General features: G+C 43.9%; 1 protein-coding gene across 1 annotated transcript in view; it reads left to right on the top strand.

The window, feature by feature from the left end:
* The window catches only part of acadm (acyl-CoA dehydrogenase medium chain), an 81,785-nt gene that overhangs the window by 19,584 nt on the left and 43,183 nt on the right, over window positions 1-19,018 (top strand). The window contains exon 2 of the mRNA XM_041208143.1: window positions 10,658-10,763. Coding sequence (XP_041064077.1) covers window positions 10,658-10,763 — 106 coding nt within the window. The remainder of the gene's footprint in view (window positions 1-10,657; window positions 10,764-19,018) is intronic.

Below are 19,018 nucleotides of genomic sequence, written 5' to 3'. Positions count from 1 at the left end.
CATTCCAGATATTAGTCTAGTAAACCTTCTCTGAACTGTTTTCAACGCATTTACATCCTTCCTTAAATACTGTACTCCAGATGTGGTCTCACCAATGCCCTGCATAACTGAAGTATAACCTCCCTACTTTTGTATTCAATTCCCCTTGCAATAAACAATAACATTCAATTAGCTTTCCTAATTACTTGTATCTGCAAATTAACCTTTTGTGATTCATGCACTAGAACAACCAGATCCCTCTGAATCTCAGAGCTCTGCAATATTTCACCATATAGGTAATATGCTTCTTTTTTATTCTTCCTGCCAAAATTGTCAGTTTCATATTTTCCCACGTTATACTCCATTGCCAGATCTTTGCCCATCACTTAACCTATCCATGTCCCTTTGTAGCCTCCTTATGTTGTCTTCACAACTTACCTTTAGAACATTGGTTCGGCCTCAGCTGGAGTATTGTGTGCAATTCTTGGCATCACACTTTAGGAAGGATGTGAAGGCTTTGGAGAGCATGCAGAAAAGATTCATGAGAATGGTTTCAGGGATGAGACTTCAGTTACATAGATTGGCAAAGTTGGGGCTGTTCTCCCTGGAGAAGATTTAAGAGGAGATTTGATAGAGGTGTTCAAAATCACGAGAGGTCTGGACGGATAGGGAGAAACCATTCCTATTGGTGGAAGGGTTGAGAACCAGAGGGCACAGATTTAAGGTAATTGGCAAAAGAAGCAAAGGTGACCTGAGGAAAAACTTTTGTTTACACAGCGAGTGGTTAGGACCTGGAATGCACTGCCTGAGAGTCTGATGTAGGCAGGATCAATCGAAGCATTCAACAGGGAATTGGATAATTATCTGAAAGGAGAAAATTTGCTGGGGTATGGGGAAAAAGGTGGTGAAATGTGATTAACTAAGTACTTCTTACAAAGAACTAACATAGGTATGACTGGCTGAATGGCCTCATGTGTTGTAACCATTCTATCGTTAAGTTGGTAGATGTAGTCCCAGGCAAATGTGTTGCTTTAGCCTGGATGGTGCCAAGCTTCTCGAGTTTTATTGGAGCTGCACTCATCCAGGCAAGTGGAGAGTATTTCTGATTTGTGAATTGTAGGAGCTGGAAAGGCTTCGAGCAATTGGAATGTGTAAATCACTTACCTCAGAATACCCAGTCATTGACCTGCTCTTGAAGCCTTACTTATGTAAGTGCCCAGTTAAAAGTTCTGGCCAATTGTGATCCACTGCAGGATGATTTTTTAATGGTTCATGGGATTTGAGCATTGCTCGCGAGACCAGCATTTATTGCCATTCCCTAATTGCCCTTGAGGTGGTGGTGGTGAGCAGCTGCCTTGAACTGCTGCAGTCCATGGTGATGAGGTTTCGTGATGGTAATGCCATCGAATGTCAAATGGAGGTCGTTAGACTCTCTCTCATCAGAGATGGTTATTGCCTGGCACTTGTGTGGCATGAATGTTACTTGCCACTTATTAGCCCAAGCCTGAATATTGTCCAGATCTTGCTGTATGTAGGCACAGACTGCTTCAGTATCTGAGGAGTCGCAAATGGTGCTGAATATTATGCAATCATCAGTAAACATCCCCACTTCTGACCTTATGATGGAAGGAAGGTCATTGATGAGGCAGCTGAAGATGGTTGGACCAAGGACACGACCCTGAGGAACTCCTGCAGTGGTGTCCTGGGGTTAACATTATTGGCCTCCAACGAACACCAACAAATTGATACCGCCTTTAATGAAACATCCCAAAGTACTTCGCAGGAGCATTAAATAACAAAATATGACATCAAACCACATAGAGAAATTTTAAAGCAGATGACCAAAAGCTTGGTCATACAGGTAAAGGGCATCTTAAAGGAGGAAATGAAATGGAGAGATTTAGGGAGGGAATTTCAGAACATCAGGCCTAGGGCAAATGAAGGCACAGCCACTAATGACAGTGAATAAAGTTAGGGATGCTCAAGAGGCCCGAATTAGAGGAATGTGAGGTTGTAGAGCTGAAGGAGATTGCAGAGATAGACAGTGAGTTCATGGAGGGATTTGAAAACGAGAATGAGAATTTTTAAATTAAGCTGTTGCTTAATCAGGAGCCACTGTAGGGCAGAGAGCACGGGTGATGGGTGAATCAGACTAGGTATAAGTTAGGACACAGGCAGCAGAGTTTTCGATGACATCAGGTTTATGGAGGATAGTATTTGGCCAACTGTGCCAAAGGCTGCAGACGGGTCGAGCAGGATGAAGAGGGATAGTTTACCTTTGTCACAGTCACATGGGATGTCATTTGTGACTTTGATTCAGTTTCAGTAGTGTGACAGGGAAACCTGATTGGAGGGATTCAGACATGGAGTTCTGGAAAAGATGGGCATAGATTTAGGAGGTAACAACACATTCAAGGAGTTTGGAGAGGAAAGGGAGGCTGCAGGTGGAACAGTTCTTTACAAGAATAGAGGGGTATTGGTTTGGCTCTTTTGAAGGAGGATGATGGCAGATTGGAAGGAGAAGGGGAGCAATACCTGAGGAGAGAAACTCACCAGCAATATTGGCTACCCGTGGGCCAGGAGGGGAAGTTGGATGATCAGCAGTTTAGTGAGAATAGGGTTGAGGGGATAGGAGGTGGGTCTCATGGACAAGATGAACTCAGAGAGCATATGCGGAGATAGGAAAGAAACTAGAGAAAGATACAAGTTCAGGGCTAGGGCAGGGGGAATCTTTAGAGGAAATTTAGCTAAGTGGACTTGTGGAAGGGAGAGAAGTGACAACGACAGCTGATTGGATTGTCTTGAACTTAGTGGTAAAAAATACCCATTAGCTTCCCGTACTTGTTAGAGGCGAGGGTGGAGGAAATAGGGGAGAAGGGTTTAAGGAGATAGTCTGCAGTCGAGAAAAAGCCAGCTTTGTCTTTGTGTTCCAGGATGATCCTGGAATAGTGAACAGACGAGAGCAGAACTCGATCGCGTTTTATGTGGTCCAGCCAAATCTGACTGGCTAAACCAGTCACTTGCCATACCCTTTAAAGTGTGCACCCCTTGGATTTAAGGGATGCCAAGATGAGGGCTGGATTAGGGTGAGAGAGAGTCTTAATGTGGACTAGGATGTTGAAGGTGGGGTCCGGGTGTTGTGGGGGGCGTGGTGGTGATCAAATCAGTAGCTTCAATAATTTGAAAGGAGAAGCCAAAGGCTAGAGAGTTGGGACTTTGAAAGTGCGGTTGTAAATTAATTGAGGGAGAGATTTTGTTGGGGCAGATACAGAAGGATGTAGAGTTGGGGCTTGGAAAGAGGATGTGGGTGGAGAGAGAGAGACAAGGAATTAATCAGCAGTGGCTTTATCAGCGATTGACATGATGGAAGTAGCCAGGCCATGTGAGATGGAAAGGACGAGGGGCATCCATGAATGTGGTTTGAGTTTATATGGAGAGAGATTAATGGAGGAGAGAAGAACAGTGAACTCAGAAGAGAAGGAACACGTTCCAGTAGCTGAAACTGAAAAATCAGTAGCTCAATTACTGCATCAGCAGGGAACAGCAGCTGTGGGGGGGAAGTGCTGCAAGCTGATCAAAATTACTTTAAGATACGAACAATAGAGCAGCAGATTAGAGACCCAGCAGCTACATCTTGTGCTGTATTCCAGTGTAGAAGCCCAGAGAAGTCGAACCATCTTCCTTTGTGCAAAACAAAAACAGAATTACCTGGAAAAATTCAGCAGGTCTGGCAGCATCGGCGGAGAAGAAAAGAGTTGATGTTTCGAGTCCCCATGACCCTTCGACAGCAAGGCCTGACTTCAGCCAGTGGAGTTTTTTTTCCCCCTGATTCCCATTGACTTCAATTTTATTAGGGCTCCTTGATGTTATACTTGGTCAAATGCTGCTTTGATGTTAAGGGCAGTCACTCTGAGCTCACCTCCTGAGTTCAGCTCTTTTGTCCAGGCTTGAATCAAGGCTATAATGAGGTCAGGAACAGAATGTCCCTAACCACAGAACACAAACCGAGTATCCATGAGCAGATTAATATTCAGTAAGTGCTGCATGACAGCACTTTCGACAGCTCCTTCCATCATTTTGCTGATAATCGAGAGTAGACTGATGGGGCAAAATCAAGAACTCCTTAGACAAACACCTCCCCAGATTCCACCTCTGTCTGAGCTGCCAAAGACAGTGTTACCTTCCCAAAGCAAATTGCTATTGCAGGAGACAGTTGTTATTATTCAGGGCGACAGAAAGAATGGACCAGAAAATAGTTTAGTATAGTTTATGTTTCCTTGAAACCGGCCCTCCATCAGTGTGGCGCTCCCGCAGTACTGACCCTTTGACAGCGCAGCACTCCCTCAGTACTGACCCTCTGACAGTGCAGCACTCCCTCTGTACTGACCCTCTGACAGTGCAGCACTCCCTCTGTACTAACCCTCTGACAGTGCAGCACTCCCTCTGTACTGACCCTCTGACAGTGCAGCACTCCCTCTGTACTGACCCTCTGACAGTGCAGCACTCCCTCTGTACTGACCCTCTGACAGTGCAGCACTCCCGCAGTACTGACCCTCTGACAGTGCAGCACTCCCGCAGTACTGACCCTCTGACAGTGCAGCACTCCCTCAGTACTGTCCCTCCGTCAGTGTGGCATCCTCAGTGCTGACCGCCTGGCTGTGTGGGGCGCTGACCACCTGGCTGTGCGGGGCGCTGACCACCTGGCTGTGCACCCCAGCGCCGACCGCCCGGCCTTGAGGGGGCGCTGACCGCCCGGCCGTGGAGGGGGGGCGCTGACTGCCCGGCCGTGGAGGGGGGGGCGCTGACCAGCCTAGCTGTTTGACTAGTATGTTAGGTTGGACTGTGATCTTTTACTTCAAAACTGGACCTGATCAGTGAGGTGGACGATTCCTCTGTTCGCTGGATTAAAGGCTTCTAACTGAATCAGTTTAGCAATCTTGGTCCGGATCCTAGTGAGCACATCATCCTAGCTCTGCATTTTCAAAGTTGCCTTTAAATCACGTCATCTTGTGCAGTACTAATGTCATTATACACAGGATAGGCTTGCATGTGTATAACGTTTGCCTTGTTTCACAGATGTTGCAAAGCATTTCACATATTCTGAACTACTTTGTCCAACTGCTTCAACTCCAGGTCTGCAACCCTCTGAAATTTGCGCACTTCTCCAAGCTGGCCCCTGTGCATCATTGATTTTAATCACTCCACCTCTGGCGGCTGGTACTTTCAGCTGCCTGGGCCCTAAGCTCTGAAATTTCCCCCTTAAACCTGTCCCACCCCCCTATCTGTCCTCCTTCAAACATACCGTTTTGACCAAGCTTTTTGTCCCCTGTGCTATTATCTATCTCCTTATGTGGTTTGGTGTCAAATTTTATGTGATAATCACTGTGAAGCTCCTTGGGGAATTTTACTATGTTAAAGGTGCCATATAAACGCAAGTTATTGTTGTTGCGTTGGTAGCCATTTTGTACATATAAAAGCAGAAAATTTTGGAAATATTCAGAACTGTGTTGTTTGGTGCTTTTGGTCAAGGGAGAATGTTGGACAGGACACGGGTGAGGATGGGGGGCTTCCTGCTCTTTTTGTTAAAAATATCGTTGTATGTTTTATAGCAATCGTGTGAAACCCCATTCCCTAGAGCAGACATATAGCATCTCGATTTACTGTTGTATCCAAAAGTTGTGTACCACCTCACCCCACTTCCCAAGTGTCGCCCCTTTGACAATGTAGCCAATCCCTCAGTACTGCCCTGAAGTGTCAGTTTAGATTACGTGGTCAAGTGCTCTGATTCAGATTATTTTACTTTCAACCAAGTTAATTGTGAATATAGAAAGACAAGAGTCACGTTTTTATAGCGCCTTTCAAATCCTCCGGGTGCCTCAAAGCGCTTTACAGCCCATGAAGTACTGTTTGAAGTCTAGTCAGCGTGGTAATGTAGGAAACGTGGCAGCCATTTTGTGCACAGCGCACAAATGTGATAATCAAATATCTGTTTTTAGGTGTTTATTCTCTCCTATGACAGATGTCGATCAACATCTAGAATTTTACTTTCAGATGGTTAAGCCAGAAGACTGCACCATGAGTAGTGGAGTGTATTGCTTCCTTTGGGTTTGTAAATCGAGCACTGAGCTGCTCTAAGCTCCATGATTGGTTCAGTGTGACCACAGTCACACATTGGAGAATTTTTAATTTTCCATTTGTACATCAGGTGTCTGCATTCGCTGTGGTTTGTAGAGAGTGATTCAGGGATGTCCATGAGCTTCATGAAAGATTAAAGATCCAGTTGGGGTGGGGGGGTGGGGGGGGGTGGAATGGCTTCCAAATCGGCTCTTTCACAATGTGTTTTAATAATGGAAAATAAGGAGATGGCCGATGAATTGAACTGGAATTTTGCATCTGTCTTCACCATAGAGGATACAAATAAGATCCAAGAAATCACTGTAAATCAGGAAATGGAAGGGAGAAACTCAGAAAGATTACGATCACCAGGGAAGTGGCACTAAGCAAATTGTTGGAGCTGCGGGCTGACAAATTCCTGGGTCCTGATGGACTTCATCCTATGGCCTTAAAGGAAGTGGCTAGTGAAATAGTTGATGTGTTGGTTTCAATTTTCCAAAATTCCCTAGATTTGGGGAAGTTCCATTTGATTGGAAAATAGCAAATGTAATTCCTGTATTCAAAAGGGGAGGGAGACAGAAAGCAGGAAACTGCAGGCCAGTTAGCTTAACATCTGTCACAGGGAAAATGTTAGAAGTTATTTTTAAAGATCTTATAGCAGGGCACTTAGAAAAATTCAAGACAATCAGGCACAGTCAACCTGGTTTTGTGAAAGGGAAATCACGTTGAACCAATTTATTGGAGTTCTTTGAAGGAGTCACATGTGCTGTAGATAAAGGGGAACTGGTGGATGTACTGTACTTGGATTTCCAGAAGCCATTTGATAAGGTGTCACATCAAAGGTTATTGTGGGAAATGAAAGCTCATGGTGTAGGGGGTAATATATTGGCAGGGATAGAAGATTGGCTATCTAACAGGAAACAGAGGAGACATAAATGGGTCTTTTTCTGTTTGGCAGGATGTGACCAGTGGCATGCCACAAGGATCAGATCCTGAGGGGTCTTGACATGGTGGAGAAGATGTTTTCTCTAGTAGGAGAATCTGGAACTAGGGGTCACTATTCAAATATACGGGGTCACTTATTTAAGACAGATGAGAATTTTTCTCTGAGGGTCATGAGTCTTTGGAGTTCTTCCTCAAAAGGCAATGGAAGCAGAGTCTTTGAATATTTTTAAGGCTGAGCTAGATAGGTTCTTGATAAACAAGGGGCGAAAGGATATCGGGGGTAGGTGGGAGGTTACAATCAGATCACCTATGGTCTTATTGAATGGTGGGGCAGGCTCCGGCCAAGAAGCCTACTCCTCCTAATTCGTATGTTCGTTTGTCAATTCTTTTGAACTCCATTCAGCTTTCCAAGCTTCGTCGCGATCGAAGTTGCTTTGGAGGAATCATAGGGTCATTTACAGCACAAAAGGAGGCCATTCAGCCCCCTGAGTCCTTCCTGGCTCTCCGTGGAGCGATCCAGTCAGCCCCATTCCTCTGCTTTTTCCTGCTCTCTCCTTATTTCCTTCAAGTGTCCATCCGTTTCCCTTTTGAAATTATTGATCATTTTAGTTAGATTTTTGATAGACAAGGGAGCCAAGGGTTATAGTGGGGGCAGACAGCAAAGTGGAGTTTACATCACAACCCAGATCAGTGCTGATCTTATCAAATAGTGGAGCAGGCTCGAAGGGCTGAATGGCCTACTCCTGCTCCTATCTTCTTATGCTCCTAATGTCTGCTTTCACCACCCAAATGGGCAGCGAGTTCCAAAGCCCCACAAATAGCAACGAGATGAACGGGTAGTTATTCTGTGGTCGTGGTTGTTGATTGAAGGGAAAAATGTTGGCCAATTCTTTACTCTTCAGATGATGCTGTGATATTTAACATTTGCCTGAACAGGTTTAATATTGTATCTGCAGAATGGTAAATAGAATCCTGGAATCGAATGGCACCGAAGGAGGTTATTCAGCTGCTGTTTGAAAGTGCTATCCAATTAGTCCCACTGGCAGTCCAAATTCTTCTTTTCAAATATATATCCACTTCCCTTTTGAAGATAGTTGAGCCAATATAGCACCCTCTCTGAAGTGATCAAGTATTACCTACTGAAGCCCTGGAGTGATGGGGCTTGAACCCACAATCTGCTGCTTACAGCTGAGCCATATAAGACCATAAGACAAAAGAGCAAAAATTAGGCCATTTGGCCCATCAAGTCTGCTCCGCCATTCAATCATGGCTGATAAGTTTCTCAACCCCATTCTCCCGCCTTCGCCCCATAACCTTTGATTCCCTTACCAATCGAGAACCTATCTATCTCGGTCTTAAATACACTCAATGACCTGGCCTCCACAGCTTTCTGTGGCAATGAATTCCATAGATTCACCACTTTCTGGCTAAAGAAGTTTCTCCTCATCTCTGTTCTAAAAGGTCTTCCCTTTACTCTGAGGCTATGCCCTCGGGTCCTAGTCTCTCCTACTAATGGAAACATCTTCCCCATGTCCACTCTATCCAGGCCTTTCAGTATTCTGTAAGTTTCAATCAGATCCCCCGCCCCCCCCCCATCCTTTTAAACTCCATCGAGTATAGACCCAAAGTCCTCAAACGTTCCTCATATGTTAAGCCTTTCATTCCTGGGATCGTTCTCGTGAACCTCCTCTGGACCCTCTCCAGGGCCAGCACATCCTTCCTCAGATACGCGGTCCAGAATTGCTCACAATATTCTAAATGTGGTCTGACCAGAGCCTTGTAAAGCCTCAGCAGCACATCCCTGCTTTTATATTCTAGTCCTCTCGAAATAAATGCCAACATTGCATTTGCCTTCCTAACTACCGACTCAACCTGCAAGTTAACCTTAAGAGAATCCTGGACTAGGACTCCCAAGTCCCTTTGCACTCCAGATTTCTGAATTCTCTCCCCATATAGAAAATAGTCTATGCCTCTATTCTTCCTACCAAAGTGCATGACCTCACATTTCCCCACATTGTATTCCATCTGCCATTTCTTTGCCCTTTCTCCTAACCTGTCCAAATCCTTCTGCAGCCTCCCCGCCTCCTCAATACTACCTGTCCCTCCACTGATCTTTGTATCATCTGCAAACTTAGCCAGGATGCCCTCAGTTCCTTCATCCAGATCATTAATGTATAAAGTGAAAAGTTGTGGTCCCAACACTGACCCTTGCGGAACTCCACTAGTCACCGGCCGCCACCCTGAGAAGGACCCCCTTATCCCCACTCTCTGCCTCCTGCCAGACAGTCAATCTTCTATCCATGCCAGTACATTGCCTCTAACACCTTAGGCTCTGATCTTACTGAGCAGCATCCTGTGTGGCACCTTGTCAAAGGCCTTCTGGAAGGCCAAGTAGATAACATCCATTGGCTCTCCTTTGTCTAACCTACTCGTTACCTCCTCAAAGAATTCTAACAGATTTGTCAGGCATGACCTTCCTATATTTTAAATATAATTTCCTCCTTTACCTGTAAGGTCCTTATAGAGTCATAGTCATAGAGGTCTACAGCACAGAAAAAGGCCCTTCAGCCCATCGAGTCTGCGTTGGTCAAACAAGGACCTAACTATTCTAATCCCTTTTTCCAGCACTAGGCCCATAGCCTTGTATGCCATGACATCGCAAGTGCACATCCAAATACTTCTTAAATGTTAAGAGGGTATCTACCTATACCACCCTTTCAGGCAGTGAGTTCCAGATTCCCACCACCTTCTGGGTGAAAAAATTCTACCTCACATCCCCTCTAAACCTCCTGCCCCTTACCTTAAATCTATGTCCCCTGGTTATTGATCCCTCCGCCAAGGGGACAAGTCCCTTCCTGTCTACCCTATCTATGCTCCTCATAATTTTATACACCTCAATCATGTCCCCCCACTCAATCTCCTCTGCTCCAGGGAAAATAACCCCAGTTTATCCAATCTCTCCTCATATCTAAAACTCTCCAGCCCAGGCAACATCCTGGTAAATCTCCTCGGCACTCTCTCTCATGCAATCACATCCTTCCTATAATGCGGATTCCAGAACAGCACGCAATACTCTAGCTGTGGCCTAACCAGTGTTTTATACAGTTCCAGCATAACCTCCCTGCTCTTATATTCTATGCCTTGGCTAATAAAGGCAAGTATCCTCGGTATAGAATATGCCGGGGTTCACACTGTAAGTAAACCTACAAGAACAACCTTGCATTTTAAAGCACTTTTAGCATCTTAAAAATCCCAAGGCGCATCACAGGAGCAATTGTCAAACAAAATTTTATACTGAGCCACGTAAGGAGCTAATGGACGACCATAAGCTTGGTCATGGAGGTAGGTTTTAAGAGGCGTCTTAAAGAAGGAGTGGTCGAGAGCATTAGGGGGGAAATTCCAGAGCTTTGGGCCCAGGCAACTGAAGGCACCGCCTGTGTGTTGACATTGGCTGCTGTGTTTCCCATATTACAACCGTGACTATGCTTCAAAAATACTTCATTGGCTACAAGGACGTCCTGAGGTCATGAACGCCGCTATGTGAAATGCAAGTTCTTTCTCCCCTTTTCAATATTTAAGCACTGTGTCTGTAATAGGATTTTCTGTTTTCTATTTGAAGTGTGCACTGAGGGCCTGTGTCCGAGTTGGTTTGCGATTTCAGTCAACCAGCAGGGCTTCTGCAGCTGTATTGAAGGCAAGCCAAGCAGCACCTGGATTCAATTTTGGTAAGCTGGCTTCCAAATAGCCAACCAACCAGCTTTATACCTATATTTTATATTTAACCACCCTGCTGTGCTAGAATAGGGGCAGAAGTGGATCATTCGGCCAGTTGAACCTGCTCCACCTTTCAATAAGATCATGGCTGATCATCTACCTCGGCCCTACTTTCTCACCTACCCTCCCATTTCCCTTGATTCCCCTAGTATCAAAAAAATGATCAATCTCAGTCTTAAATACACTCACATCCATAGTTCGCTGGGATAGAGAATTCCAAACATTCACACCCTCTTAGTGAACAAACATCTCCTCATCTTGGTATTAAATGGTTGATATTCTGTTATGACCGAGCAGTTGGTAAAGCTGAGGTTTTTTTAAATCCCAAAGGGAAACTTTAAACAACTGTCATAACCAATAATTTTAAGTGTTATGTTTGAGATGCAACTCTAAATTCGGGAATCATACCACCAGTTCTCAAAAGGTTTTATATTAAGCTAAATGAAACATTTTATTAATTTACACAAGTTAAATATATACACATTTCTACAAATTACTATGATCATAACTTTTAACAAATTCCCAAACTAATCTCTATTAAGGCAACAGCAACCCATAGACTTAACCAAACACCAGGCAAAGCATTTTCACCTTAAGAATTCAAAATGAGGTCTTTTCACTTTGGTCCCTGTGGAGACAGTCGAAGGCTTATAGCTGCTTTTGATCTCACACTGCCTCTGGTCTACACACACATACTAAACAGCTCATTGAATGTAAATTCTCATTGTATCACCAGCCTCTTCTAACAATAAAACCCCTTTCATAGTACCAATTTTGTTAGCAATATAAACATATTGGTTGGTCTCTGCTCACTCGGTGCCAGAATTCACCCCACTACTTGAATGCTCTATTCAAAAAAATCCAAATGCACGCTATCTCTCTTACATATCAAAACTAGTGCACATCAAAGCACCCAGACTAGCTGTCTTTAGTCCAATTAAGACAGACCAACAAACTAAACCTCTACTTTAAAAGAAAAATATTTTCCAATAATATATGCATTAATAGTTTCATGACGCATTCAATGTGCTGTTTTACAATACCATCTTGTTATCCCAATGCCTGTTCAACGATAACCAGGGTGGGCAAGGGACTTAAAGGATTAACTTGTAAGGACATGTATTGCTTGCATTCCCTTAAGAATAGAAGATTGAGGGTGAGATCAGATCAAGGCATTTAAAATGTTAGAAGGTTTCAGAGAAGTTATTTCCCCTGGGAATTAAAATGGAGAGGGTATAATCTTAATATTAGAGTGAGACTCTACAGGAGAGAAATCAGGAAGACCTGTTTAATAAACAAGAATATAAATATCTGAATATCTCTCTCCCAAAAGGGCTTTGAAGACTGAGCGTCAACTGAAACTTTCAAGATTGAGATTGCTAGGTTTTTTTAGGGTAAGGATATCAAAAGGTTAAGGTTTTAATTGAGCATAGGCAGAAAATGGGCTTGATGTACAGATCAGCCATTCTCTAATTGAAGCAGCCTCAAGGGCTAAACTGCCTACCTTTCTTCCTAGATAAAAACAAAAAAACTGCGGATGCTGGAAATCCAAAACAAAAACAGAATTACCTGGAAAAACTCAGCAGGTCTGGCAGCATCGGCGGAGAAGAAAAGAGTTGACGTTTCGAGTCCTCATGACCCTTCGACAGAACTTGCGTTCGAGTCCAAGAGTTGAAATATTTCAACTCTTTCTTGGACTCGAACGCAAGTTCTGTCGAAGGGTCATGAGGACTCGAAACGTCAACTCTTTTCTTCTCCGCCGATGCTGCCAGACCTGCTGAGTTTTTCCAGGTAATTCTGTTTTTGTTTTACCTTTCTTCCTACGTACCTTCTAAATTACTTTTCAAACTTCTAACAATATGACTAATGATTCTGTTTTAAATATAGGTTTGCAACAATCAAAATAAAAGCAAAACACTGTGCATGCTGGAGATCTGAAATAAAGACAAAGTGCTGGAAAACTTAGTAGGTCCAGCAGCATCTGTAGAGAGGGAAACAGTTAACGCTTCAAGTCTAATATGACTTCTTCGGAAGCACTTTCTGTTTTTATTTGCAAGAATCAATCTGTGAATTGCAATGTAACCTTAATATATTTGAGAATCAAATTTGCCATGTAAAAAAGTGTCATTCGTTTGTCAGCAACCTTGATGTTTCAATTCTTTCGTTATGAGGCAACCGGATCTTATTTTAGTTTACACAGGAATAGGGGTAGGCCATTCAGCTGCTTGAGCCTATTCAGCCATTCAGTTAGGTCGTGGCTGAACCATATCTAATCAATTTAACCACCTTGGCTTCTTATCCCCTAATAGCCTTACCTAATAAAAATTGATCCTTCAGTTTTGAAATTTTCAATTGGCCAGAGCCTGCCAGCTTTCTCGTGGGGAGAGTTCCAGATTTCTATTCCTTGTCGTCAGTCCCTCGAAACGAGGATGACGTTTGCCAGGCTTTGTGATTTGTGTGTTCTCAGGTGACTCACTTGGCCAATCCTGGAGCAACAGGTCTTTAGGAGAGAGAACTCCCGAGGAAGGGGGTTCTCTCGAGCTAGTGTTCTGCTCTCTCTCTCTCCTGCTCTTGTCGCTCCTCTGCAGCGGAGTTTGTGTGCTCGGTTTCTGACTATGTTGCGATTTGTTGGGTGAGGCGTCATTACATGGTTTGTGTCAATTTGTCTCCTTTCAAAGTCAGAGTGTCCTTAAAACATTTTCACTATCCTCCTTGAGATTGGGTGCCGTCCTTAAATTGTGAAAAGAGGAGCTGCTTCAGAAGCTGATTATTTGCGGCTTGCGGGTGCAATGTTCAGGGCAGCAGAGCTGACTTCACATGATCACAGTTGCGATGCTGGAGGAATTGGCTTCAGTGAGGATACTGGACTTTGTTTGTCTGTCTTTCCACATGAATTTGAATATCCTGTAGAAACACTTCTAATGGAAATCCTCCATTGCCCAGATGTGCCTTTGGTAGGTGATCCAAGTCTCACTGCCATGTAGGAGAGTGGTGACAGCAACAGTGTTGTAGATTAAAACCTTTGAGATCACTGTTGTCAAAGATGTGGTTACGCAATTTTTGGAAGGCTGGTAGAAGGTGGTTCAGGAGGATCCATGTGAGAATCTTACCCAGAGTGGACAGAAGGGATATGCCTCGATAGTTCCCACTTTGATGGTGACTTTCTGAGAAAGATAGCTGCCGACTTCTAAAGTCTTCCCATCAGTAACAATAGCTGGAAATGTGGGTGCTTGCCTGAGAGGGCTGGTGGAGGATTTTGGTCTTTCCAATGTTGAGCAAGAGATCAACCTTTTTGTATATGGAGTTGATGAGGTTTAGGGAGGCTTAATGTCGCTTGCAGTGTAGACCACAACAACACAGTCATCGGCATATTGTAAATTGTGGATATACTGGAGGGTCACTTTCGCCTTGGCTCTCAAATTGTTGAGGTTGAAAAGCTTCTCATCAAGTCAAAGCTTTGTCTCTGTCTTCATGAAGGAAAGGGATGATGCAGACATTCTAGTTAAAGAGGAGTTTGAAATATTAAATACATTAAGTATAGTGAGAGAGGAAGTACTGGAGGGACTGACATGACTTGAAGGCGGATAAATCACCAGGGCCAATTGGATTATATCCCAGGCTGTTAAAGGAAGCCAGGGAGGAAATAATGAATGCCTAGAGGATAATTTTCCAATCCTCACTAGATATAGGTGAGGTACCAAGGATTGGAGGCCTGCGAACATTGTACCAATATTTAGAAAGGGTGCGAAGGATAGGCAAGCTAATTATAGGCCAGTGAGTCTGACTTAGGTGGGCAAATTATTGGAATCAACTCTGAGAGGCAAAATAAACTAGTCACTTAGAAAGGCACAGGTTGATAAGGGATAGTTAGCAAGGTTTTGTTAGGGGAAAATAGTGCCTTACTAATTTAGTAGAATGTTTTGAGGAAGTAACAAGGAGGATTGATGAGGGTGATGCAGTGGATGTTGTCTGCATGGATTTTAGTAAGGCATTTGACAAGATCCCACATTGCAAACTGGTCAAAAAGTGAGACCTCATGGGATACAGGGAAAGGTGGCAACTTGGATTCAAAATTGGCTCAGTGACAGGAAACAGAGGGTAATGGTTGATGGATGTTTTTGGAAAGCAGTTTCCAGTGGCATTCCACAGAGCTCAGTTTTGGGGCCCTTGCTGTTTGTTGTATATATTAATAATGTGAACTTAAATGTGGGAGGCATGATTGGAAATTTGCAGAAGACACAAAAACTGTCTGTGTAATTGATAGTGAAGAGGATAACTATTGTCTCCAAAATGATATCAATGGTTTGGTTGAGTGAACGAAAAAATGGCAAATGGAATTCAATCTGGAAAAGTTTGAGGTAATGCATTTGGGGAGGGCAAACAAAGCAAGGGGATACTCAATAAACAGGAGGATATTGAGAAAGGTGGAAGAAGTGAGAGACCTCGGAGTGCATGTACATAGATCCCTGAAGGTGGCTGGACAGGTGGATAAGGTGGTAAAGAAAGCATATGGAATGCTTTCCTTTATTGGATGAAGTATTAAATATAAAAACAGGGATGTAGTGCTGGAACTGTATAAAACACTGGTTAGGTCACAGCTGGAATTTTGTGTACAGTTCTGGTTACCACAGTACAGGAAGGACATAATTGCTCTGGAGAGAGAATAGAGGAGATTTACAAGAATGTTGCTCGGGCATGAACATTGCAGCAATGAGGAAAGATTGGATAGGCCAGGGTTGTTTTCCTTAGAACAGAGGCAGCTGAAGGTTGACCTAATTGAGGCGTACAAAATTGAGGGGCCTAGATAGTGTAGGCAGGAACGACCTGTTTCCCCTAGCTGAGGGGTCAATTACCAGGAGACATAGATTTAAGGTGATTGGTAGAAGGATTAGAGGGGACATGAGGAAATACTTTTTCACCCAGAGGTTAGTGCACATCTGGAATTCACTGCCTAAGTTGGTGGTTGAGGCTGAAATGCTCAACCCATTTAAAAGGCACCTGGATCTGCACTTGAATTGCTGTAACCTGCAAGGCTACAGACCAGGTGCTGGAAAGTGGGATTAAAAATGAGCGACGAGTGATTTTTTTTCTAGTTTTTTTAGCCGGTGTAGTCACAATGGCTGAATGGCCTCCTTCTGCACCATAATTTTTCTATGGTTCAATCATGGCCTCTTGTGGAAGTTGATCATGAATGGGTTTCATGACCAGGCTGAGTTAGATGATGAAGAGAGTTGGCGCAATCACACTGCCTTGCTTGACTCCCATCCGGATATGAAAGGGCTAAATCTTCAATCCATTGCAAAGGACAGTTGCTGTCATACCATCACACGAGTTGCAGGATCGTAACAAACTTTGCTGGACGTCCAAATCTCTGAAGAACTTTCCAAAGGGTTTCATGGTTGATGGAGTCAAAGGCCTTTGACAAATCAATAAAGGCCATGTAGAGCTCTTTGCGTTCTAGACACTTTTCTCGGATGTGTCGAAGGACAAAGATCATATGTGGTTCCCTTGGATGGCTGGAAACCATACTGTGTCTCTGGAGGTATTTCTTCACTGACAGGTATACGACAGTTCAGGAGGATTTGTGTGAGAATCTTCCCCCCAGTGGACAGAAGGGATATGCTCAATAGTTCCCACAAATTGATTTATCACCCTTCTCGAAGAGTGAAACAATAAAGGCATTGCAGAAGTCAGGAGGTAGTACCTCTTCCCAGACTTTTATAAAATTTTCCAAGAGTTTGATCAAGGCTTCATAACCACCAGCTTTATAGATCTCTGCGGGACTGTTGTCTGGACCCACATGCCTCATTATTCTTAATCCTTTGGATAGCCTTTTGGATCTCAGCAAGCGGTGGCAGCATACCCAAGTATGATCTGTCAAGCTGATGGGTTATTTGGATGGTTTTGTCTGATACTGTTGACTCCCAAATGAGAGGGTTCCAGTAGCGCTCCTTCGAACAATCTCTATTGGCTGTGTTACCTTTGGAAAAAGTACTGCAGCCTTCTTTGTGGTGGGGCGGGGGGAGGAGGGACTGTTTGTTTTTGATAGTGTTAACGGCCTGGAAGAAGCTGCACAAGTTATGATTGTTGGACCACAATCATCTCAGCCCTGAGACATCACTGTAGGAACTCCTCAGGATAGTGTTCTCAGCCCAACCATCTTCATAATTACCTTACTTCCGTCATGAGGGAAGAAGTTGGGATGTTTGCTGATTCTGCAATGTGCAGCACTATTCACAGCGATTCAGACACTGAAGCGGTCTGTGCCCATTTGCAGCGAGACCTGGACAACATTCAGGCTTGGACTGATAAGTAACAAGTAACATTCGCACCTCACAAGACTAGGCAATGACCATCTCCAACAAGAGAGAATCCAAACATCTCCCCTTGACATTCAATGGCATTGCCATCACTGAATTCCCCCCCACTATCAACATCTTGGGAGTTACCATTGGCCAGAAACTGAATTGATCTAGCCATATAAATACTGTGGCTACAAGAGCAGGTGAGAGTCTGGAACCCTGCGTGATTAACTCACCTCCTGACTCCTCAAAGCTTGTCCACCATCCAAGAGGCACAAGTCAGGAGTGTGGAGTACTCTCCAAATGCCTGGATGAGTGCAGCTCCAACAACATTCAAGAAGCTCGACACCATCCAGAACAAAGCAGCCTGTTTGATTGGTACCCCATTCACCACCTTCAACATTCACTCCCTCCACCGCCGACACACAGTAGCAGCAGTGTGTACCATCTACAAGATGTGCTGCAGGAACTCACCAAGGCTTCTTCAACAGCACCATCCAAACCTGCAACCTCTACTACCCAGAAGGACAAGGGAAGCAGATGCATGGGAACACCAGCATCTGCAAGTTTCCCTCCAAGCCAAATACCATCCTGTCTTGGAACTATATCACAGTTCCTTCACCGTCGCTGGATCAAAATCCTGGATCTCCCTCCCTAACAGCTCTGTAGGTGTACCTACACCACATGGACTAAAGTAGTTCAAGAAGACAGCTCACCACCACCTTCTCAAGGACAACTAGGGATGAATAATAAATGTTGGTATAGCCAGCGATGTCCACATCCTGTGAAAGAATATTTTCTAAAAAGGAGAAAAGGATAGAGGGGTGGTAAGGTTTCGAGAGAAATGTCCAAATTTTAGAGTCTGGCAATTGAAGGTACTGTTGCCAAGTGAACCACTAAAATTGAAGATGCAGAAGAGGCCAAAATTGGAGGACCACAGAGATTCTGGGCTTTTGAACAAGAATGTACATTATATAGTGCCATTCTTGATCTCAGGATGCCCAAAGTGCTTTACATCCGCTGAACTTTCTTCCCATTTTGCTCTCTGGCTCCAATGATGACAGTGTGGAAAAACTTTGGGATAGATCAAATCGGCAATCCAAGAGACATGCATCCAAATCGTCAGGTTTGAATCTCGTATGCACAAAGGTTCAAGAATAATAAAGAAATATGCAAATTTCTCAATCAGAAACATGGTAAGATGGATTACATGTCAAAATCGCCCAACATCACAGCAGAAACAAGAATGTTTACTGCTCAAATCTGAACAAGTATCAAGGTGTGGTGGGTAAGAAGGCCAATGAAACCCACAACCATCTTCCTTTCTGCTAGGTGTGATACCAACCAGTGGAGATTTTTTTTATTCATTCATGGAATGTAAGCGTCACTGGCTAGGCCAGCATTTATTGCCCTAATTACCTTTGCTTAGAGGGCATTTTTAAGAGTCAACTACATTTCTGTGGATCTGGAGTCACATGTAGGCCAGACCAGTTAAGGACAGCAGATTTCCTTCCCTAAAGGATATTAGTGAACCAGGTGGGTTTTTTTTTATGACAATCGAGAATGGTTTCATGGTCATCATTAGACTTTTAATTCCAGATTTTTATTGAATTCAAATTTGACCATCTGCTGTAGTGGAATTTGAACCCAACTCCCCCGAGCATTATGCTGGGTTTCTAGATTACCAGTCTAGTGACAATACCACTACGCCACCACCCTGATCCCCTGATTACCATTGACTTCAGTTTTGCTGGAGCTCCTTGATGCCACTTTGCTCAAATGCAGCCTTGATGTCAAGGGCAGTGACTCTCATTTCAAAGAACAAAGAAAAGTACAGCACAGGAACAGGCCCTTCGGCCCTCCAAGCCTGCGCCGATCATATTGCCTGTCAACTAAAACATTTT

Source organism: Carcharodon carcharias, chromosome 16 (assembly GCF_017639515.1).
Source record: "Carcharodon carcharias isolate sCarCar2 chromosome 16, sCarCar2.pri, whole genome shotgun sequence".
In the NCBI taxonomy this organism is placed as follows: Eukaryota; Metazoa; Chordata; class Chondrichthyes; order Lamniformes; family Lamnidae; genus Carcharodon; species Carcharodon carcharias.
The sequence above is the reverse complement of the archived record's forward strand: the minus strand, read 5'-3'. Positions and strand labels throughout refer to the sequence as shown.